The 24,191-nt window shown below is 36.1% G+C and overlaps 1 protein-coding gene across 2 annotated transcripts in view; it reads left to right on the top strand.

Annotated features, from left to right (window-relative positions):
- Positions 1 to 24,191, top strand: part of CDH19 (cadherin 19) — a 235,459-nt gene that overhangs the window by 163,424 nt on the left and 47,844 nt on the right. For both annotated transcript variants that reach the window (XM_045041116.1, XM_023242085.2), the window contains 3 exons: positions 1,115 to 1,409; positions 16,737 to 16,856; positions 18,239 to 18,403. In XM_045041116.1, the coding sequence (XP_044897051.1) occupies positions 1,115 to 1,409; positions 16,737 to 16,856; positions 18,239 to 18,403 (580 nt within the window). The remainder of the gene's footprint in view (positions 1 to 1,114; positions 1,410 to 16,736; positions 16,857 to 18,238; positions 18,404 to 24,191) is intronic.

The raw sequence follows: 24,191 nt of genomic DNA, 5'->3' as shown, positions 1-24,191 counted from the left end.
GATTGTGTTTCTTGGTTAGCTTTGTAAATTTTCAGGAAGCTCTTACTTTAAGGAAGGGCTTATTTGCAAATGATGAATCAAGAAAACCAGGGATTCACAATAATTTCAGGATGATGGCATACTTCTCTTTATGTAAAGGTAATTTAGATATGAACAAGCAACCAGTGTTGCCTATATCATAATAACCCTTGTTTTTATATATCAAATTCAGAAGTCCATTAACATTATGAATGAACAAATTCACTTTGCTTTTAAACATAAAAACAATTAGGGTCCAAGAAGAAAAGACATATTTGACAATTTAATAGAACATGTTGGGAAGAAAGAGTTAGATCTAATTTGGGAAAACTCAAGCCATAAAAGACCATTTTACCTAGTGGTTTGCAGGAGAGGCTCTTGGGGTCAGACAGACCTGTTGTCTAAATCATAAACTTATACAAAACCATGACTCTGTGAACGTTTAAAAATTTTTCAGTCTCTCTTTCTCTGTAGAAATGATAATGTCAATAGTTTTTATCTCATGATACTATGAGGATAAATTGGAAAATCATATAGAAAACGATTTGTACATTTTATATAGCATGTTATAAATGCCAAAATGGATGGCTCAGCTATCATTACCTTCCCAACACGCTCCCTTATTTTCTTGGTAATATTTTTGTATTTCCTACATGTTTTTAACCTAGAGATAGAATACCACTGTTCATCTAGACTATTATCTGCCTATCAGTCTCTAGGTCCCAATCTAACGCAAATATTTGAGAGCGTGGTTTTGGTGACTCAGAATGTAATCATAGAGTAAACATGAGCCACCAACTTTGGTGTGCATCATTTATGAAAGGCACTTTGTTTTTCAATTATTAGTTTCTAATTAGAATAATCTATTTAGAGTAATAAGATTTGTACAGTTACTTATACTGAAATATCAGACTCCTCTGCTTGATGACACAATTTAATCTTAAAATTAATATTTCACCTGATTTAATATCCTATGGGAATTACATGGGGTTATTAACGTGGGGGAAAATGAACAGACAGGAAAATAAAATCATTAAAATTGATTTGTCCATTTAAATATGTCTGGAAACTAAATTATCCCTCTTTGCACTTGCAGCTAAGATCTGATTTAGACAATGGAAACAACTCTTTCCAGTACAAGCTTTTGGGAGCTGGAGCTGGAAGTATTTTTGTCATTGATGAGAGAACAGGTGACATTTTTGCCGTCCAGAAGCTTGATAGAGAGGAACGATCCCTCTACACTCTAAGAGCCCAGGTAATAGACAGCACTACTGGAAGGGCTGTGGAACCTGAGTCTGAGTTTGTCATCAGAGTTTCGGATATCAATGACAATGAACCAAAATTCCTAGATGAACCTTATGAGGCCATTGTACCAGAGATGTCTCCAGAAGGTATTGCATATTAATTTACATCAAAGATATATTAACAATTACAACAGATTGAAATTTTTGAGCTAATGTTTTGGAAGTGAATTAGTTAAAGTTCAACACTCATACTTCCTTCTACAAACATGTTAAGTCGAATAATTTTAAAAAATTAGACTATCATTTACATTTTGTAAACAATGGTACTATATTTTAATACATTAGTTGTCTTGTTAAAATATCTCAGTCTTCAAGGCAATAGAAGAAAAAGGTTAAATATGTGGTTTTTAGTGACTTATAAAATTCTTTAGCTTATTCACTTACTAGTTTCTCCATTACAAGAAGGTATTTTCCAAAACAAGATATAATTTTGTCTCTGAAAAAAGTATGCACGGCCATCTGGAAAGATATGCACGCATAAATCATAGAATCCAATTTATAAGACAAAAGTACTATATGCTTCAAAGTCATAGAACATAAAGACTAAAAACAAAAAAGGGGTCGAACGCCTCTGTGCAACTGTATTTATTTTCAAAGTTCCTTTCATACCTACTGTTATTTTTATAAATATCTTAAATATAATGCCTATAGAAGCAAGTGGTTTCCATAAGATATAAGAACTGACTGCACTGAAAATCAGAAATGTCTTTCTAATAGAGGGGAATTATGGTGTGGCTGTGCAAAGTTTGTCCACTCATTCATTCATTCAGAAAATGTTGGCAGCACAATATATAGTAAAAATAAGTTCATAAAATTTTCTTAAGTGTAATAAATTCTATTCAATAGTGGTCATTTTAAATTATATTAACATGCTTTAAAACTGCTTTACCTAATATCTGATTGATTAGCCAACAATTCTAAAAGTGTATATTCTACTGTATATTTTCCTGATTCTTTGTTTTTTAACAGTCCGGGAAGCAATTTAAAGACTTCTTTCTACGTGCATTCAGAACATAGGTCTTTACAACATAAACAAATTTAGCTGTGAATATGTATCAAGACCGATTATTAGACGTAAACGACACATGAATATTGCATTTGGTAGCCAGGCAGTGAAACATTTCATTTCTCCCCTCCTCCTCCTCCTCCTCCTCCTCCTCCTCCTCCTCCTCCTCCTCCTCCTCCTCCTTTTTTAAACAGCATACATTATGGACCTAACATTTACTAGCAAATTTTGTAAAATGTAATTTTGGAAGTAATTGCTAGTATGAAACCTATATCTTAGTTCTAACACAGCGAATAATAACTATTTTAAATAAGGTAACCCTTGATGCTTTCGATTATGAAAGTGTTAATTATGAGTGAAATATGATGATGATTAATTGACTGGAGAAGGTGGGACTTTTAGGAAATGATATTTGAAGTGGATTACAAAGAATACAGTCATGCCATATTCTAGAAAAAGATTCACATTGAGGTAGAATAAGAATTGCCTATATCAATATGGGAGTGATTGATAGAGCGAGTCTGTAAGCATGACGATGGATGAGATCCCCTTGGCAGAGAACGTAGGTAGAGAAGAGAAAAGCATACTAGGTGAGCTGATTAAAAAGGGGGTTGACTGGGAAATTAGAGTGAATGAGATTGGTCAGTGATAGAGGACAAAGAAAGACATGAAAAGAGGTGTTACAAAGGAAGAGATCCTCCAACTCTGTTAAATAAAATCAAAGTGTACTGACTGTAGTGACTTTTGATTTGGCAAGTAAGAGGCTCCTAGTGATTTTGGTTGAATTGATGCAGCTGCAATATTCTGAAGATTATTCTATTGCGTGAATGAATGGAGAAGAGGAAGTTACAGTGAATTTAGCCAACTTTAAAAGATGTTACGCCACAGGGAAAAAATAGAGATGTAAGGCACTAGGTAGAAGGAGATAAAGGTAAAGAGGATTTTGTTGTTGTTACTTATCATTATTTAATCATTTATTAAGATGGGAAATTTAATATCACAGTGATATACTATAGGGAATGATCCAAAGAAGAGTATTTTTGAAGAAAAATAAGGGGCTTTATCTGCTGGGAACCTATTCTCTTTTTTTTTCATGTTTATTTTTTTATTTTGAGAGAGAGAGAGAGAGAGAGAGAGAGAGAGAGAGAGAGAGAGCATGAGGGTGAGGGGCAGAAAGAGAGTGAGAGAGAATCCACCTGTGCTGTCAGCACAATGTCTGATGCAGGGCTCTATTCCATGAACCATGAGATTGTGACCTGAGCCAAAATCAAGAGTCCGATGCTTAATGGACTGAGCTACTCAAGAGCTCCTGGAAGACTATTCTTGGGAAAGGAAAGACCCATGGAATCCAGGGCAATAATAGAGGAGACAGATTTCAATAGGTTAACACTTTGGTTGATATCAAACCAGTTCATAAGTGATTTTTTTCTATCCATTAAGTATGAGACAAAGGCAGTAATTGAGAGCAAAGAGGTGGATTTTTAGATACAGAACAGAAGGTACAAAAAGGCCAGTTTGTAGAGTTGGAAAATTGGCCTACAAAGAGATTGCAGTGTGTGCATCCAGTATTTGCATCATGACATCAAGTGTAGCCATGAGGCTGGTTGATTCAACAGAGATCACAAAACTTTGGTTTGTTCTATATGGTATTTGGCTAGTGCATATCTCTTTGCTTTGCAATTCAAGGTTAATGTGCCTATTAACTTAGTTCATCTGTGTAATTCAGTATATCCTGTGATAGTGCCAGTCAGGGTTTAGACCCGGTATGGAATCATAGTAAAATCAATGAGCACTTTTTATTCCTTTCTGTGGGAGGAAGGGACAAAGAGAACAATAGTCAACTGTTATCAGAAATGTCATCTACTATGGAGAGAGAGGAATATCCCCATTGTCGTGTCAACTGTTGTGTAGATGGCTTCCCTCTGAAGCATTCCTGTAATTATTAACTTTGCCTTGAAGAAACCACTTAGAAGTATATGTGATTTTTCCTGTTTTTTCTCAATCTCAATGCTTAAATAATGAATAATATGAATTATTTTACCTGAACCTATACTTAGTTCTTCATGTTCTTTCCATATCATTGCCATTTTATAGGTTCTTGAGTTTTAATCTTGCTTCCAAATTCCCTACTCACCTATTTCATTCTTCACAAAGCAACAGGTGCAAACATTTTATCTGTTGTCTTAACTATTTAGTATTGTATTATAGTCATTTACCAATTATTATATTTGAATCTGTACTTTGAATTTATTTGCTGAAGCACTGAAAGGAATCTACATTTGAGCATTGTCATCATAAGGGAGAACCAAGAAAACTACAAACTACTTGTTGCTTAGTAAACACAAATTTATTCACAAGTAACAGTGGACTTTTACTGATTACATTTCTATTGGAAATGCAATTACTCTCAAAACTAGAACTACCAAGTAGAATTGAGAAAAAAACATTGTTTTTCTACTTGTCGGTCTGGAATTATAAAATTATTATCCTTCTTCCACACAAAAAATACAAGATCTAATAGGCTAAGAGTCCCACAGTACCTTAAGTTTGGGGTGATTGAGTAAAAGAATGAGTACATGGATAGGTGAAAATGCTACAGAAGTGAGTAGATGAGGTTTGGAAGATGAACAGAGGATATTGGTAGATATAAAATCCAAGGAGACTCTGTGGGTGTGAGTTGAGGCACACAACGATCAAAAGTGCTGCAGATAGCCTTCAGATAGTGATGACTCCATTTTGAAATTTCTTAGTGCAGAATTCCTAGAAATATACAACCTACCAAGACAGAATCATAAGAAATAGAAAATCAGGGGCACCTGGGTGGCTCCAGGTTAAGCATCAAGCTCTTGATTTTGGCTCAGGTCATGATCTGATGATTGTGGGATCAAACCTTATGTTGGGCTCTGCACTGGGTGTGGAGCCTACTTAAGATTCTCTCTCTCTCCTCTCTCTCTCTCTCTCTCTCTCTCTCTCTCTCTCTCTCTCTCCCACCCCCCCTACTCATTCCCACTCTCTTGCCAAAGGAAAAGAAAAACAAGAAAAAAAATCAGAGCAGATTATTAGTAAGACTGGATCAGTAACTAAAAACATTCCAACAAACATAAGTCCACCATAAGTTGGCTTCACTGGTAAGTTCTACCAAACATTTTAAACAATAATTAATACCAATCCTTCTCAAACACTTCCAAAAACTTGAAGAGGAGGGAATACTCCCAAACTCATTTTACAAGGGTGGCATTGCTCTGAGACCAAAACCAGATAAGGGCACCACAGAAAAACTACTACTGTCAGTATCTCAGGTGAACATTGATGCAAAAATTGTCAACAAAATTCTAGCCAGCCCAATTCAACAGCACATTAAAAAGATGATATAAAGATGATATAAAGATGAAGCGGGATTTATCTCTGGGACGCAAGGATGGTTCAACAACAGCAAATCAAATATGATATACCAGCTTAGTAGAATAAAGTATAAAGATCATATAATCCTCTCAACAGATGCCAAAAAAACACTTGACAAAATTCAACATTTTTTCAGGATGAGAAAGGTTCTCAGTAAATCAGTTACAGAAAGGACATACCTGAGCATAATAAAAGCCACATATGACAAAACCCCAGTGAAAATCATACTCAATATTGAAACACTGAAATATTTTCCTCTAAGATCAGGAAAAAGACAAAGATGCCCACCCTACTTTTTTTGACATAGTACTGGAAGTCCTGGCCAGAGCAATACTCTGTACCTAAGTATACTCAGTGGGGAAAAACAATGGTCATTTCAACAAATAGTGTTAGTGTTGGGAAAACTGGATATTCACATGCAAAAGAATGAAATTGGACCCTTATACTACTCATAAAAATGAACTTAAGGACTAAAGATTGGACACGGAAGCATAAGAAAAAATGTTGACATTGGTCTTGGCAATGATTTTTTGGATATGATACCAAAAATAGAAGCAATAAAAGGAAAAATAAGCAAATTGGACTGCATCAAACAAAAAAGGCTTCTGCACAAAGAAATAATCATCAAACTAAAGAGGATACTTCCAGAATGGCAGAAAATATTTCTACACCATCTATCAGTTAAGAGGTTAATATCCAAAATATAGAAGGACCCCATACAACTCAATAGCAACCCCCCAAAATAATCCAATTAAAAATGAGCAGAAGGTATGGATAGACATTTCTCCAAAGAACAATACATATGGCCAACAGGTACATGAAAAGATGCTCAATATCACTAATCAGTTCAGGGAAATGCAAATCAAAACCACAAGAAGATATTACCTCACACCTGCTAGAATGGCTATGGTCAAAAGGACAAATAAGTGTTGGAAAGAATGCAGAGAGAAAAGAGAAACTGAGCGCTGTTAGTGAGAATGGTAATTGGTGCAACCACTATGGAAAAGAGTATGGAGGTTTATAAAAATTAAACATAAAACTACCATATAATCCAGCCAACTCACTTCTGGGTATGTATCAGAGGAAATGGAATCACTGTCTCAAAGAGATATCTACACCTCCCTGTGCATTCCAGCATTATTTACAATAGACAAGACATGGAAACAACTTAAGTAAGTGTTCATCATGGATGAATAGATAAGGAAGATATGGCATATATACACACACACACATATATATAAAGAGAGAGATAGATATATATACACACAATGGTATATTATTCAATCATAAAAAACATGAAATATTGCCATTGGTGACAACATGGATGGACCTTGAGGGCATTAAGCTAAGTGAAATAAGCAAAAGAGAGAAAGACAAATACTATATAATTTCACTTATATGTACACTTTTTAAAAAAATTTCAACTTGTGCAAACAGTAGAATGATGATTGCTGGGTCTAGGACTTGGGAAAATGAGGAAGTGTTGGTCAAACTGTAACATTACAGTGTTACATATTGGAAGGTTACCAAGACATTAGGTCTTAACTATTCTCACCGCAAGAAAGTAAAATTGTAATTATGGAGGTATTAACTCACTTTATTGTGATGATCATTTCTCAATATATTTGTGTATATCATTCATCACATTGTATGCCATAATTGACACAGTGTTGTATGTCAATCATATCTCAATAAAGCTTGTAGAAAAAGAAATTCACTTGAGTAACATTTACCATCAAAATGACATAAATATGTTACCCACTATAACAAAAAAGTGGTTGAATTCAATTTAGATAATTTTACTTCTTGACCTCATAAATTATAATAATAAATTTCAACATGTAGCAGAGAATTCTCAGAAACACAAACACCCTGATTTCTTAAAATATATCGAATTTGAAAATTAAACTGTATGAAATTTATATCTTTGGACATGTGAGTTTGAATGTGATTGATATTGGGATGCATTACTCTGTATGCTCTCTGAACATATTGTTTGCTTTCTTAAACACAGTTTATTTATTTGACTTAAATTTTCTAACATTATGAAAAGTAGAGGTGTCAAAAATATAACACAAGAATAATAAGAATGACCTAATTTTCAGGTTCTTGTAGACAGGAAAAGGAAAAAAAAAATATTTGAAGAGTATTTTTCACATTTAAGGTGACAAGTGGGAAAATATCTGTTTTTTGAGTTTCACTTGGAGGTTCTAGATTGTAAAAGTAATTGCATCTCAAGTATAAACACAAGAGGGATGGGCCAATCAGTCCCTGTAAATAAATAATGATCCTCATACTAATAAAATAAGTTCCCAGTGTGAAACAGTGAGCACATCCATGATTAGAACATTATTTCTATCATGAATTTGAATTCTGAACATTATGATTTGACTAAGTTATCTACTGTCTTATCTGTTTTAATGTCACAAAAATCACAGAATCAGAATGTAGGTCAAAATATTATCACTTCCTTTGGTCTTCTTTAAGATTGGCCATTATGCAATTCAACATCCTCTCAGTAAATTTGCTTCAGAGTAATCAAAGTGTACTCGTACTAGAACTGCATGTAAAAATAGCTTTCCTATTAGACAATTTATATCTTCATTCTAAGAAAAATCTGTTTAATATTTTTACCACTGAACTTAACGCACCAAAATTACACACTAAAATAAATGAGTCATTTTGAAATCTACCAGTTCAAATCTTGGCATTCAAACATATATTTAACTAGGGCACACTGTTTATTATTCTAGAATAAATGGAAACTTTGTATATAAAATGTCCTTGTCACAAGTTGCTGTCTTTTCTACTGCCTACATGATATCTCAATTAGCCTGCGTATCAAAATTTATCACTCTTTTACATTTTTATGGATATCTCCCATAATCTCTATAAAGAAGATAAAGTATTCAGTGTGAAATATGAGATATCATCTAATAAAGTTTTGTTACTAATATTAAACTAAACTTCTGAATGAGAATCATTCAGTCCTCTGTAATACCTCTGCTTAATACTGAATTCCACATAAATCAATATTGATGGGGTTATACTATTCTTACATTAGGTTTTACTCTTGATGGGAGAATAAGTCTAACATGTCGAGAAATCGTATTCATGCTGTCAATAATGCTTTTGACCTTCAAAAATTTTATATAGACTTGTAAGTTTTAGCACTTATGAATAATTACAAAGTGTCATTTCTATGTAGGTTCTCACATACAATAAATATTTTGTCTTATGTTAATATGCCATTATCTCACCATAATTTTGTAACTTGTGTCACAGCAAATGAAGTATATTGGCAAACTGAAGTATATTCCCAGTTCCCACGGTTTAGACTACTAAACTATGATTTTCCTCTCAAGAATTTAGTACAAGTTTACATCCTGTGTTACCTATGTAATAGTATATTTTTGTAATATAGTATTGCTGAGAAAATGGGTAAAGTCAAATATTGTGTTATATTTTTCATAAAGTCCTTTTGCAAAAAAATAGCTTTAAAGAGTGAGGATTTTAAACATGCCTGATTTTCTATGGAAACTGCATCTGGCTTAACCCAAGATTTCCCTGGTCACTGTGTGAGCCAGGAGATTAGAGAAGCTGAGCATTGTGTATGAATAGATAATGATGAAGGGCCACCTTTCAAAGGTCATGATATGCAAGACTGAGCAAAAGGACATGATATTGAATGGAGGTTCCATCTCCCTTGTAGTGCACAAGAAACAGTTGGTGAGAAGAAAATATTGAAATATAAAGCAGCAGATGAAACTACTAACAAATAAAACTACCTTGGCCAAGTAGACTAAAGTCATGACCCAGACTTTAATAGATTTGAATAACCCATCAGTAGGGTCTGTTGCCCCGTATGCCAGACTGGGGGATCCAGCTAAGGCAGCCAATGCCCTGTACCTTAAAGGTATGGAAGTCAGGGGACATCGCCATTGCCCCAGTTCTCACCTTGAATTAACATGTTGTGCTTCTGAGAACACCAAACCCCATCATGCCTAAGGAAAGAGTTGTTTACTGGAATTTGCCATGAGATGTCTCACCAGGATGGGTAAATTACTCCACCCCTCTGGTTGAAGGAAACGATTCACTCCTCACTGGGATACCATTGTCCTGCTGCAAGCCGGACCTATTGAAACAGAATATCCCTGGAATGGAACACACACCATTAAAAGAAAGGGAAAGGTTAGGGTCCTGAGCTGGCATATCCCACCACCAACTCATCTTCTTACCTCCCCCCCCCCACCCCAGCTCACATGAGGTATGCACACCCAGGTCAGTTTCCTAAAGCTGCCAACCTCATTCTCAAGGCCAGGTGGGCACATTGTTTCCCCCCTAGTACAATCATTTGGCTGCCTTTTTTGTTCCTTCCGTTGGCCTCAAGGACGTTATGACACAGAGAAGCCCCTACTAAATTTACCCAGCAAGCCTTGAATGATAGCCAGAAGAGTCTGCCCTTATTGAATATTAAAATGTCTCTGATGATAAAAGCTTCCCACCCACCGCCCCCCACAGTAAAACAGCCGTGAACACTTACAGCCTCGCAAGGAGGCACCTGTGCCATTATTCAAACAAATGTTAGGTGCTCATGCCTGATGACTCTAGTGAATGTGCCATATTCGTTAAATCACAGGAAGATATAAGTGCGCTGACCCCAGCTCAGAGGACTTAGTAAATCAATGGTTCAGGTCATGGGATTCTTGGTGGTAAGAGCTGTCACTTATTTGGGAATTATTGTCTTAATCAGTGTTTTTCTTGAATGTGCCTGTATCACCTGCCTTCGGTGCAGCCAGAGATACCAAATAAGCCACCTCCATGATAGAGAAGCCCCTTGCTGATGGCTGGGGACACTCTATGGAAGAGGGGAGCGTATAAGATTGTAAGAGTCAGTCGTGAGGTTGTGGACAGTTGAGGGAGGTCACTGAGAGGATGTGTCTGCCATTTGACCTGCATGCCGGACATGGGAGATCGGAGGCTCCTAAGTCTCTCCCCTGTCCTTGAAATGTGACTTCCACTGGTGTTTTCCTCTCCCAGAAGCTACCCCAGGAATCCAGCTTTGAGATAGAAATGCGGTGTTGTCACTGTCTGGATATTACATAGGACTGAAGCTATATATGACTGACTAAAAGCCTTTATGACTTTCAAGACTTGGTGGGCAGGTCCAAAAAACTACTCATCTTGAGGACACCCAAAACAAGCCTCAGGAATGAGTTCTCTTGCTCAACAGAACTACCACCTGCCAATCTGGAGTGGCATGTGTCATGTTGGTCTCCTCCTGTCCTCCTTGTTCAGGGGCCAGTTTCAGATTACAGCTAGGAAGATCTGGAGGAGTTTGTGAACTAACAGTGACCAGATCTCCAATTTTACCCAGGACAGCTCTGATTAATCCTGTTTTGTTGTTGTTGTTGTTGTTGTTGTTGTTGTTGTTGTTTTTCCCTGGCATTTTGTCCGGAAAGCACTTGGCCCAGAATGTTTTTTTCTTTTATTATTATTAGTAGGTGCATTATAATAAGCCAGAGTGAATTTGGGAGACATTGACTTTGTGCTTGTACCTCTTAACATGGGGTGTGACAAGTAGTGTTCAAGGCGTGTGGCTAGTGAGTAAAGTGTCTCCTTTTTTTTTTTTTTAATTTTTTTTTTCAACGTTTATTTATTTTTGGGACAGAGAGAGACAGAGCATGAATGGGGGAGGGGCAGAGAGAGAGGGAGACACAGAATCGGAAACAGGCTCCAGGCTCTGAGCCGTCAGCCCAGAGCCCGATGCGGGGCTTGAACTCACGGACCGCGAGATCGTGACCTGGCTGAAGTCGGACGCTTAACCGACTGCGCCACCCAGGCGCCCCAAGTGTCTCCTTTTAAGACATGATTAAATCTGAAAGGCGGCTAGTGATAACCCGGGACACTGTTCATAAAAACACAATTAAGCCAAGAAGCTGATTAAATAATGCAAATACATGTGAAGAATATCTGTCTGGTGATATACTTAATGTGAAAATAATCTAAATAAAGCATTTTTCATTAATGTACATGTATATATCAGTTGTCCTTTAGAAATAACTTTATTACTAGGATATACTTTAAAGAAACTTTAATTAAAATTTTTTTTAATGTTTCTGTGTTTTCCAGAGGAAGAAAGACAGAGAACAAGTAGGGGCGGGGCAGAGAGAGAGAGGCAGACACAGAATCTGAAGTAGGCTCCAAGCTCTGAGCTGTCAGCAGAGACCGATGCAGGGCACAAACCCACGAACTTCAAGATCATGACTTGAGCTGAAGTCGGAATTAACCGACTGAGCCACCCAGGTGCCCCGAGAAACTTTAATTTTTGATCCATTAGTGTAGTTAAACTGACTTTGTCAGGTTTTAGTGAGAGCACAGTAAAATGTTGATGAAAGGAATGGAGACGCTAAACAGGTTGGTTCATACGTAGGGCATGTACCACGCTTCTTGTACTGATGAATAATGAATGCGCTGTTAACAATAATATTCTACTGAATTCCATTTCGGTAGGGTTAGAGCAACCTGTGCAGGCTGGGAGAAAGGCATCAATGGGTATGTCTAAAGACATAAAGAATTTGTGCCTTGAGACAAATATCAGGGTATCAATCACCCAATTCTAATCAAGAAAGGCTGGCTTTTGTTTTCTTCTTTCCCTGATGTCATGCAAAATAATTCCTATCTTTATGGAAGTTTCATTATTCTATTTTTGTTATATACTTCTCACCTTTATATCTAGAATTTACTTTAAGCCAATGTTTGTGAATGGTGTAAAGCAAGTATCAAATTCTAGATCAAAAGAGAGATGACTGAAGGATGGATGTATAAATGGACGCAGATACCCAGGGGACCCTGTAGCATTTATTGAAACGGTTCTCCAGTGCTCACCTGTGCCATCCTTGCATGAGTGAGCTCTCCATATGTGTATGATTTTGTTTCTGAATCTCTAGTCAGTTTGTCCTCTTTTGTTCTTCCAGGGGCTAATGTTCTATTGTCTTTATCGCCATAGTTATGTCATAAGCCCTGCTCCCTGTTAGTACATGTCTTCCAGATGTTCCTTATCAGAGATGTCTGTCTTGCTTAATCCTTTGCATTTCCATGTATATTTCAAGTCAGATTTTTAATTTATCCAGTAAGACAACTTGCTAAGATTTTGATTAGGATAGCATTTACACTATGGATCTGTCTGTTGGTATTTCTAGATGGTCATTTCATAAACCCAGTATTTTGGTCCATGTTTGATCATTAATGTCTCTTTACTTTCTTTGTTGAGGTCTTTAACAACTTTTGTTTAGATATTACTGAGTATATTTGTTTCTTATATATATTAGGTATTTAATTGAACTATTTTAGAGATATATATTTCTGGTAAAAATAAAAATGGACTTTTGTGTACCTTGTTGTGTTCCTATGACCTTGCTAATGTAATGATTTAATATTCTCTAAAGTTTTTATATGTATATTCTGCTTGATTTTCAAACAAAAATATTGTTTTTGAATCACTAAAACATTTTTTTAATGTTTTGGGTTTTTTTTTTTTCATTTTTGAGAGACAGAGAGAGACAGAGTGCATGCAGTGTGAGGCAGAGAGGGAGGGAGACACAGACTGGAAGCAGGCTCCAGGCTCTGAGCTGTCAGCTCAGAGCCTGACGCGGGGCTCGAACTCACGAACCACGAGATCATGACCTAAGCCAAAGTGGAATGCTTTACTGACTGAGCCACCCAGGCGCCCCTGTCATCATTTTTAATCTTTCATTTCTGTATGCATGGCATTGCCTCATTTCATTGTCGAGGAGCTTTCCTACAATGCTGCCCAAAATAGCGTGATGATAAACTTCTTGCTTTTTAACTACCTCAGAAGGAAAAGTTTTCACATTTCACAGGTAAATATGATTGCTGTCAAAGTTTAAAAATGCCCTCCATCAGACTTAAGAAGGTGTCTTTTTCTCGTAATTCCCTGAATATTTATTGCAAATGGAACTGGGATATTTTCAGATGTGTTTTATGTATCTAATGAGAATTTTTGTCTTATGTTTTTCTTTGTTAAGCCTTTAATGCCACGAATTATATAGGTTCATTTTCTAATGTTAAAACATCCTTGAATTTTTGTAATGAAAAATTCAAAATGCCTTCTCCTATGAAAATAAACATTCTAGGGGCGCCTGGGTGGCTCAGTCGGTTAAGTGTCCGACTTCGGCTCAGGTCATGATCTTGCGGTCCGTGAGTTCGAGCCCCGCGTCGGGCTCTGGGCTGATGGCTCAGATCCTGGAGGCTGTTTCCGATTCTGTGTCTTCCTCTCTCTCTGACCCTCCCCTGTTCATGCTCTGTCTCTCTCTGTCTCAAAAATAAATAAACATTAAAAAATTTTTTAAAAAGGAAAATAAACATTCTAAAACAGTTCCTTAAGCATGCTGACTTGGGTCTCTCTGAACTATGTTCTTATCTAGAATAGTCCCCGTAATATTTTAGAATCAACTTCAACTTATAGTGATGGGTGGGTTGTTGTTGAGAAACGGGATGACCAGGAGACTGGAGCCACAGTCTTCATAAAACTGACCAGAGCGATTCTTGCAGTAAACAATAAGCATGTCATAAAAGCAGTGATTATGTAAGCCTGGCAAGGCTGCTCTATGCGAAAAGGGCATCTTGGTGCTATTCATTTTGATTTCAAATGTGAGTAATGCAGCTCTATGATTACTGACAGATAAAGGAAGAGTTACACATGTTTGTATAAGAATGAGTAGAAACTGAAAAGCTATTTGTTTCAATCACCCAGTGTCCCTTTACCTATATTTAACTGGTAACAGAAGGAGGAGGGGACAGGGGGACTTTGGAACAATTTTGATTTTTTTCACTGAAGGACACGTTATTGGTCTTATAGTGATATTTTGCTTAAATTTTGTGTATGGCTAATTCCTAACTGCAAGTGAATGTACACATGTGTTCTCTTACAAATGACAAGGAAAACATAAATGGAAAACATATATATAAAACATATCAATTTTTTTAATTTCTTGACTATGACGTTTATTTATTATTACAGTTTATGTTACTTGACTAGTGAAGATTTCTGCAGTATTTAAATTTCTGATTAGGAAAATATGTAAGCTTCTCTCTTTTGACTTTATATTTTTTTAATGTTTTATTTATTTTTGAGAGGGTGAGCACTAGCAAAGGAGAGGCAGAGGGAGGGTGAGGACAAAGGATCTGAAGCAGGCTCAGAGCTGACAGCAGGGAGCCCATGTGGGCCTCGAACTCATGAACCAACCCTAAGATCATGACCTGAGCCAAAGTCAACTGCTCAACCAACTGAGCCACCCAGGCACCCCTCTCTTTTGACTTTTTTTTTTTAGAAAAACCTTTTAGAAAATATCTAAGAAGGTTTAAAGTGGTTTAACCTGTATTTAATGAATTGTGATGTCATTGAAAAAGCAGCAACTAAAGCAAATAAAACAAAATCGGATAATTAGAATGATATTAACATTAGATAGCGTTGATAGCATCTTCAACACATCATATCCTTCTGTGTGTGTGGGCGGGGAAGATCATTTAAGATCAAGTCTTTTAGGAACTTTAAAGCATACACTACAATATGGTGGCCTAGAGTCACCATGCTGTGCACTAGCTCTCCAGAACTTATTCATTTCCTAACGGCAACTTTGTTGGCTTTGATCACCATTTATCCAGGTCTCCCAGCCTCTGCGAGTCAGCAATTTACCCTTTGTTTCTAGAGCTCAGCTTTTCTAGATTCCACATATAAGTGATATCTTTGTCTTTCTCTGTCTGCCTTATCTTGCTTAGCATAATGCCCTTAAGGTCCATCCATGTCATGGCAATAGAAGGGAACATATTGTAAAACACTTGAACCTAAGGTGTTTACATTTTGAGTGGTTGTGCAGTACAAAGCAAGTGCTAAATGACTAATAAAATACTACGACGAAAGAGCAAATACTACATACATTTGAGGGCCACGGTAAAAGTTTCAACAACTTTATTACTGACAAGTAGAAGGGCTTCCCATTAGAATGTCTCGGTTTACAAAACAAGATTGTAATGGAAACGTGAATGATGTTGGTAGTACAGGAAATCGCACAGACTATTTGATTCTGTGATATTCATGTTGCCATTCTTACTGACCCAGAACATGATGTTTCCATAAATGCAGATTTTCAACAAGACCTATAATGCTATCCTAACTTTACATAAAGATGATTAAAAAGCTCAATACTTTTAAAGGAAGATGTTTAATTTAAGCATTAAGTTTAAATGTACAGATACTTCTCATTGTGTTTTACTGATTGTTATTGAATTTCAATTAAGAACATTTTATGTCATCAATATGTGACAGGGTTTTGTTTTGTACTATACCAAAAAAAAAAAAAAAAGGAATTCTTCAACGTAAGTATGTTATAGAAGGGAATTAAATAAGGAAGATACTTGTGCCCATCCTCAACTTGATACTATTGCAAGCTCATTTCAATTTTATTCACATTTTATCAATATTCTGTGACTTTGAGTCACAGTTCACAGAGTGATGTTTAAAGTAAACTGCTTCCAATTTCCTTTTGATTCTTCCACTAATGATATAACACACTTTTGAAAGATCATGAAATGGACATTGTAATGGATTGTTAAATAATTATATTTCATTATAGCTTAGATCTTTGTTTAAAATTCTATATTGTATATAGAATTCATATATATATGTGTGTGTGTGTATGAATTCTATATACAATATAAAATTTTAAACAAACATCTAAGCTACACACACACACATATATATATATATATATTTATACACATATGAATTAGGGCTCTTTTGTATGAGATTATATTCTCTTGTCTATGCAGAATGATATCAGTTTTGTAATTCTGAACAAGGAGGGCTAGGTTTTCATTGTATGTCTTCACCTTGCTTGCTAAAGAGAAAATGCCGTATAGAACTGAATTCATTGTTCGATAAGACCGCAGTCTTAATTTCTTGTTACTATTCATATTTTCTTCAGGAACATTAGTCATCCAGGTGACGGCAAATGATGCTGATGATCCTTCAAGTGGCAATAATGCTCGTCTCTTGTACAGTTTACTACAAGGCCAGCCCTACTTCTCCATTGAACCAACAACAGGTATTTCTAAATGAAACAAAGTGCAGTTCAGCAGGATTCTAAGTAGGCAAATGTCAGAGCAAAAAAACATCTGCTTCCAAACGTGCTGTACAGTAGACCTGAAGTTTCCAGAAATAAATGGGTTGTATTTTAGACACTTAATTCTTTTTAGTCCTTTAGCTGATTTTTCTAACTTTCAGAGATTGAATTTCCAAATCCACACTACAAATCACTCGTATATAAGGTATAAAACATATGCAAAGACTATGACAAAACACTTAGAAAGAGAAAAAAAAAACAGTTCAAAAATACGGTGAAAGACCTTTAAAGCAGTTGACCAACATTTGATGTACAGAAAGCCTACAAGCATATTAAAAATGCTCATCAACCCCAGTCGACATGGAAATGCAAACTAAAACCACAATGAGATTCACCTTCAGTCCCAATTCTCTCTGGAGTCAAACCTAGGGAGAATACTGGCAGTGTCTCTTTCATACGTTCTGTTTTCTATAGGGATTCCTATAACAGATTACAGTTATAAAACACTTCAGTCCACAATTCAAATGCTATCACAATATGGTCCAACTTATCTGTTTTTGTATTTACAGGTCTCACAATTTTTAATGAACACTTTTGCACAGATACATTGAGGATTGGCCATTCTCTTTCTTATGTTTGTGTTCATGGTCCCCAAATCTTTAGCCCAGCATCCCGTTGTCTTCTGTTCCGCCCTTTCCTAGTTTTTTGTTTAGTGATAATAATTTTTTTACTAAGTAATTTTCTAGAAAATTTTCTGTAACATTTTCTAAAATGTAGAATTTATAGAATAAATTTATAGAATATTTATTATATTTATTATAGTCCATCTTGAATTTGAAAATCTGTTTATAGATTGATCTGTATTATGAACAACTGTCGGTCAAAAACAAATCCTTCTTCATGTATCATAACTTAAAAAAGACTTTAACATCACAGGTGCACAATATATCCTGCATAAATTTGGTGTTGTAATGTACTCATTTACTTATAATTAACTTCTTTCAAATTTAAAGGAGAAGTTAACTGTAGCACACTAACATTATGTTAGAGAACATAGCAGAAAATCGTTTGAGGTAAAAATAAGATAATTCCTCTTTTTTACCCAAGAGTATATGAACATAGCATTTTATTAGGGGTCTACTAGTGTTCTTAGTATTGTGTTGACTACTCTAAACTCCAGGCAGAGTTGATATTTCATTTATTATTTTATTGTTATTTATGTTCTCCAGGGCAGTGTCTAGCACATTGTAGTCATTTAAAATGTATCAAAAGAATGAGTGTATGATGGAATTCTTAGGAAATTAACTGGAAAGATGCATGGTTAATAACGAAATAATAATTGAAGTTTTATTACATGTTTTAAGGAATCATAAGAACATCTTCTAAAATGGATAGAGAACTGCAAGATGAGTATTGGGTAATTATTCAAGCCAAAGATATGCTCGGTCAGCCGGGAGGACTGTCGGGAACAACAAGTGTGTTAATTAAACTTTCTGATGTTAACGACAATAAGCCTATATTTAAGGAAAGTAAGTAGAAAACACCGTGAATTTTCATTACAATAAAACTATACATGTGCTAAATACACACAGATGTTAGGGTTTGCATCTAAAGCACCGCCACAGCACTATATAAGATAAATGTATTAATTATTCGAAGGTGTGATTATTTTCATTAGTGTGAAAAGTCAAATACAAATGAGAAGGTAATGTGTTTTTTTTTCTAATTGCTTCCGTAACAATTTCCTCATGCCTTAAACAAATTGTTACCTGAATGAAATATGTCACAGATGTCACCAGATTAATTTCAAGGTGTCTGTAGGGCTATTTTCCTCTCTAGAGGGTCCAGGGGAGAATCCATTTCTTTGGATTTGGTTATTGGCAAAATTCAGTTCTTTACGTTTGTAGGAATAAGGGCTCTGTTTCCTTGAAGGCCGTCAGCGGCAGGACACTGTTAGCTCCGTGAGGCGTCTTTCTGGTTCTTGAATATAACTCACACACCTCAGACACATCAAAAGGTGTCAAATCCTCCACACGTCGCCGTCTCTCCAACCCACACTTTGCCTCTTCTTCACTTTTATGGAGTCATGTGATCAGATCGAGTCCCCTTGGACAAACCAAGACAATCTCCACATCTCAAGGTCAGCTGAATAGCAGTATGAATTCCACCTGCAGCCTGGATTCCTTTTTGTCCCTTTACATAATATATTCATAGGTTCTGGGGTATTAGAACACGGGTATTTTGAGGAATTCATTTTTCTACCTACTACAAGTAATGATTTCAAATGGTAATTATTTTTTATGTTTTATGTTATCTTTATTCACTATATTTAGACTAAGAACAGGAAAAAAAATTTGCCCATTTCTATATTCACCTGTGATTTATATTACATATACGTATATGAAATTTCACATGTAATAGAGATCATATGGTATTTGTCTTTTTCTGACTTATTTCACTTAGTATAATGTCCTTGAGACCCGTTCATGTTGTTGCAAATGACAAGATTTTATTATTTTTTGTGGCTGAGTAATATTCTAGTGTGTGTGTTTGTGTGTGTGTGTGTGTGTGTGTGTGTGTGTGTGTGTGTGTGTGTGTTTGTTTGTCTGTCATAATTTCTTTACCCTTTCATCCATTGATGGACACTTAAGTTTCCACATCTTGGCTATTGTGAATAATAATGCAATAAACATGGGAGTGCAGCTATCTTTTCTAATTAGTGTTTTCATTTTCTCTGGCTAAATATCCAGAAGTGGTATTACTTGATTGTATTATATTTCTATTTTTAATATTTTAAGACACCTTCATACTGTTTTCCATTACTCTTTTCCATAATGGCTGCACCAATATACATTCCCACCGACCGTGCACAAGGGTTCCTTTTTCTCCACATCCTCACCAACACTTGTTATTTCTTGTCTTTTGAATAGTAGCCATTCTAACAGGGGTGAGGTCATATTTCATTGTGATTTTGATTTGAATTTCCCTGATCATTAATGATATCAAGCATCTTTTCATGTACCTGTCAGCCATCTGTATGCATTCTTTGGAAGAATGTCTATTCAGATATTCTGCCCATTTTTAATAATATCATTATTAGTATTAGTAATAGTACTAGCATTTGATATTGAGTTGTACGAGTTTCTGTATGTTTTGGATATTAGCCTCTTATCAGATGTATGATTTGCAAATATTTCCTCCCTTTCAGTAAGTTGCTTTTTCATCCTTTTGATGGTTTACTTTGCTGGGCAGAATTTTTTTAGTGTGTTATAGCCCACTTATTTTTTTTTTCTTTTCTTGCTTTTGCTTTTCGTATCAGGATAAAAAAAGCATCACCGAGACTATGCTAAGAAGCTTGTTGCCTGTTTTCTCCTAGGAGTTTTATGGTTCCAGGTCTTAGTTCAAGTGTTGAATACATTTTTAGTTATTTTTGGGGTATGGTGCAAGACAATGGTCCTGTTTCATTCCTTTGCATTTGGTTATCCAATTTTCCTAACACCATTTATTAAGGAGACTGACATTTTCTTATTGGATATTCTTGGCTTCTTTGTCATAAATTAACTGACCATGCATGTATAATATGTGTAGTTATTTTTTACTTATGTATTATGAATATGCCACACCTGCTCTGATAATTCAAGTACTGAATACAAGCTAAATCATTTGGTATGCTCCAGAAGGGATTTCTTCTAAATTCTTAGGAGAAATTCTTTTTTTTTTTTTTAAAGTTCTTCCCACCCCCTCCCCAGGGCATTCTGTCCTACCTACAGAAATACATTTACAAGCAATTCTGGAGATCATGAACAATTATCATGATAGGAAAAATGCATATGCATGTGTCAAAGAGAAAAGTAGATCAAACACACACATACAAATGCACACCCACCCAACCCCCCCCAACACACACACACACACACACACACACGCAGATACTGTTCAGTTCAGCTATTTTGTGCCAGGCCCAGAGTTAGCAGATCTTCTGAATTTTCAAGAAATATTAGAGAGGCCCCTGGGTAAAAAGACAATGAGCATTTTTTGTGTGTGACAAAAATCTTAAAGTGCGTAAATGTGATGCACCTTTTAAAGTGTCTGAAGACAGGGGCACCTGGGTAGCTCAGTCGGTTAAGCACGGGACTTTGGCTCAGGTCATAACCTCAGGATTTGTAAGTTTGAGCCCTGTGTTGGCCTCTGTGCTGACAGCTCAGAGCCTGGAGCCTGCTTCAGATTCTGTGCCCCTCTCTCTCTGCCCCTCCCCCACTTGCACTCTGTCTCTCTCAAAAAATGAATAAACATTAAAAAAATACAGAAATATTACATATCTGAATGCTTATTTGTATGCTATTTTCATATTTAACATTTTCAGTATAATACCATTTTTAAAAATAAAAATCATATATATTTAATGTATACAGCACGATGGTTTTTCTCATGTTTATTTATTTATTTGAGAGAAAGAGTGTGAGCAGGGGAGGTGCAGAGACCGAGGGGGGTACAGAGGATCTGAAGTGGGCTCCACGCTGATCGCAGAGAGCCTGACATGGGGCTCAAACTCACAAACCATGAGATCCTGACCTGAGCCAAAGTCAGATGCTTAACCAACTGGGCCAACAGGGAACCCCAACGTGATGTTTTGATCTCATATGCATAGTGACATAATTATTACAGTCAAACTAATTACCCATCTACTCACATCATTCCCTCGTGTGCAAGTGTGTGGTAAGAGTGCCCAAGGTGTTCTCAGAAAATTCCCATTATACAGTATAGTATTTTGGCTGTAGTCACCTTGCCATATACTAGATTTTTTTTTTAATACACTAGATTTTTAAATGTATTCATCCTACATAATTGCAAATCCAACCATTTGAGCAGCACCTCCTCGGTCCTTTGAGTCCATGAAACAGCTCCTCCTTAGATGGAATTTAGGAAGCAGGGCAGTAGTTTGTGACTTTCTTCTCCCTGTTATGTACGTGATTGTCTCTACAAAGTGTGGGTCCTAAAGACAAGAAGATCGTGGGTAATTCTATTTGAAACATGCAGGACTTGACAAAAATGATTCTCAACTAATAAATGTAGAAAAATAGTAGGTTAACGTGTGGAATACATCTCGTCTGTGTTTTAGCCAGATGAAGGGAAAATCACAAGTTCAAGACTCCAGAAGTCAGAACTCAAAGGGATTTTTATTGAGACTAAATGCCCTTCAAACTTCTCCCGCCATCCTTATTTCTTTTAATTTTTCTCAACTTTAATTTTGTTTATATATATATATATATATATATATATATATATATTTCGTTGTGCATATGTAATTATATAAGTGTTATATATAATATATAACTATATATAATACAAAACAATGTGTATATATATAACCATATATAATCTCTATTAACATTGATAAACATAACATAAATAACAATGTATATATATACGTATAATTTATATATATATCCAAATGAACTAGAACATTTGAAATAGTTTTTAAAATTTTTGTAGATACCCAGAATCCTCGTGTAAGATGATAGCATTACTACGTTCACATTTGAGTGTAGGTGAACATGATTCTAGTACCATAAAGTTACCTCACTCTTTAAACAGCTTTCTCTATTTCTTTCCCACACCACACTCATGCGAAAATATGTGTGTTGACTATGCTTCCAAAATCAGAGCATGCTGGTCTCCTTACTCTTGTTCAGGCTGCTTTCCGTAATTGGAATCCCATTGCCCTCGTCTGAACGTAACTATGTCGTATCTCCTCTGATATGCCCAATCTTCCCTGTCCTTTCAATCAAGGGCGTCCACTCGGCCCACTAATTACTATCAGCATTCACACTGTGATGGGTGCTGTTGTTTTCATCTAAAAAACAAAGTAAAATAAAATAAAATAAATACACTATTGACTCCACTGCCGTATCCATCTAATCATGCTTCATTTTCTTTCCTTTAGAGAAGATAAGTTTTAAAGAGTTATCCAATGCATCATCCTATTTACTGTCTTTTAAACTCTCCGGAGCCCACTCCAGTCAAGGCTTTACCCATACTACTTAGCCTAACGGATCTGGTCAATTCTATCAATATCTATGTGCAGCTAAATCCAATCAATTCTCAGTCCTAATATAGTTTGATTTCTCAGCAGCATTTGACAGCGGTTGCTCTATCCTTATATGCTTTTTCTTCTGTCTTCCTAGTCACTTTTAACAATCTTCTTTGCCTTCTTTTCATCTCTGCATACTTTAAGCTTTGGTGTATTTCTGGTACCAAGCCCTAGGGCCTTATTTCTCTTCCCTTCAGAGTCACTCCTTTGTGTTTCCCTATAGCCACCTGACTTTAGATGCCGCTTCTATGCTGACAACTCCCAAATATATAACTTTAGTATGAACCTCTCCTGTGAACCCCAGATTTGTATATCCAACTATCTACTCAATATCTTCATTTATAAGTTATATACATTTAAACTGGACATATATTTGACTTCCTGGTCATACCTGCCTCCTCCTCTAACCCTCTTTTTACAGATTTTCCCCAGCCTTCATATCGCTCAGGGCAAAATCTCACCCATTCAATTCTAATTCAATTCAATTCAACTGATCCAACTCAGATTGCACTGGGTCAAATTTAGGTCAATTCTAATTTCTAACCCAGAGTGAAATGATGATCAATCCTGCATGATTTTCAATATTCTGTGAGAGCGCACACACACACACACACACACACACACACACACACACACAAATGTACACATATACAATATCTCCTGATAATAGAAACTTACTTTAAGATTTTGAAAGTCACCTTCCCCTCTGTTCTTTCTCATATCCAAAACTCAATCCTCTGCAGATCCTTTTGGCTCTACCTTTTAAAAATATCCATAATCGGAACATTTCTCACCAACTTCCATTTGCAACCTTCAAACATACCACCCTCTTAATCTGGCCCCCATCTAGCCTCTCTGCTTCTACCTTTGTTCCCCTCTGCTCTACTCTCAGCACAACTTTAGTGATCTTGTCGAAATGCATACCAGATCATAGCACTTAAACGTTTTACCACGTCACAAAGAAACAGTCAGAGGCCTTCCTATAACCTCCATTGTCCTAAATAATCTGCCATCATCCAGTCTTGTTCCATTACGTCTGGGAGCTCTTGTGTTAGCGCTCTAGCCCTTGCTTGTGGACAAACCAACACCAGGCAACTGACCTACTCTCGGTCACTGGCTTGGTGGCCTTTTGGCTTGCTCTTCCCTCTTCCTGAGATTATATTTTCTCAACTATACATTTTCCCGCAGCGGAGGGGAAAAAAAAAACACTGCAGCACAATTAAGCT

This window comes from Felis catus, chromosome D3 (assembly GCF_018350175.1).
Source record: "Felis catus isolate Fca126 chromosome D3, F.catus_Fca126_mat1.0, whole genome shotgun sequence".
NCBI classification, from domain to species: Eukaryota; Metazoa; Chordata; class Mammalia; order Carnivora; family Felidae; genus Felis; species Felis catus.
Note: the sequence above shows the minus strand (reverse complement) of the source record. Positions and strands in the feature narration are given on the sequence as shown.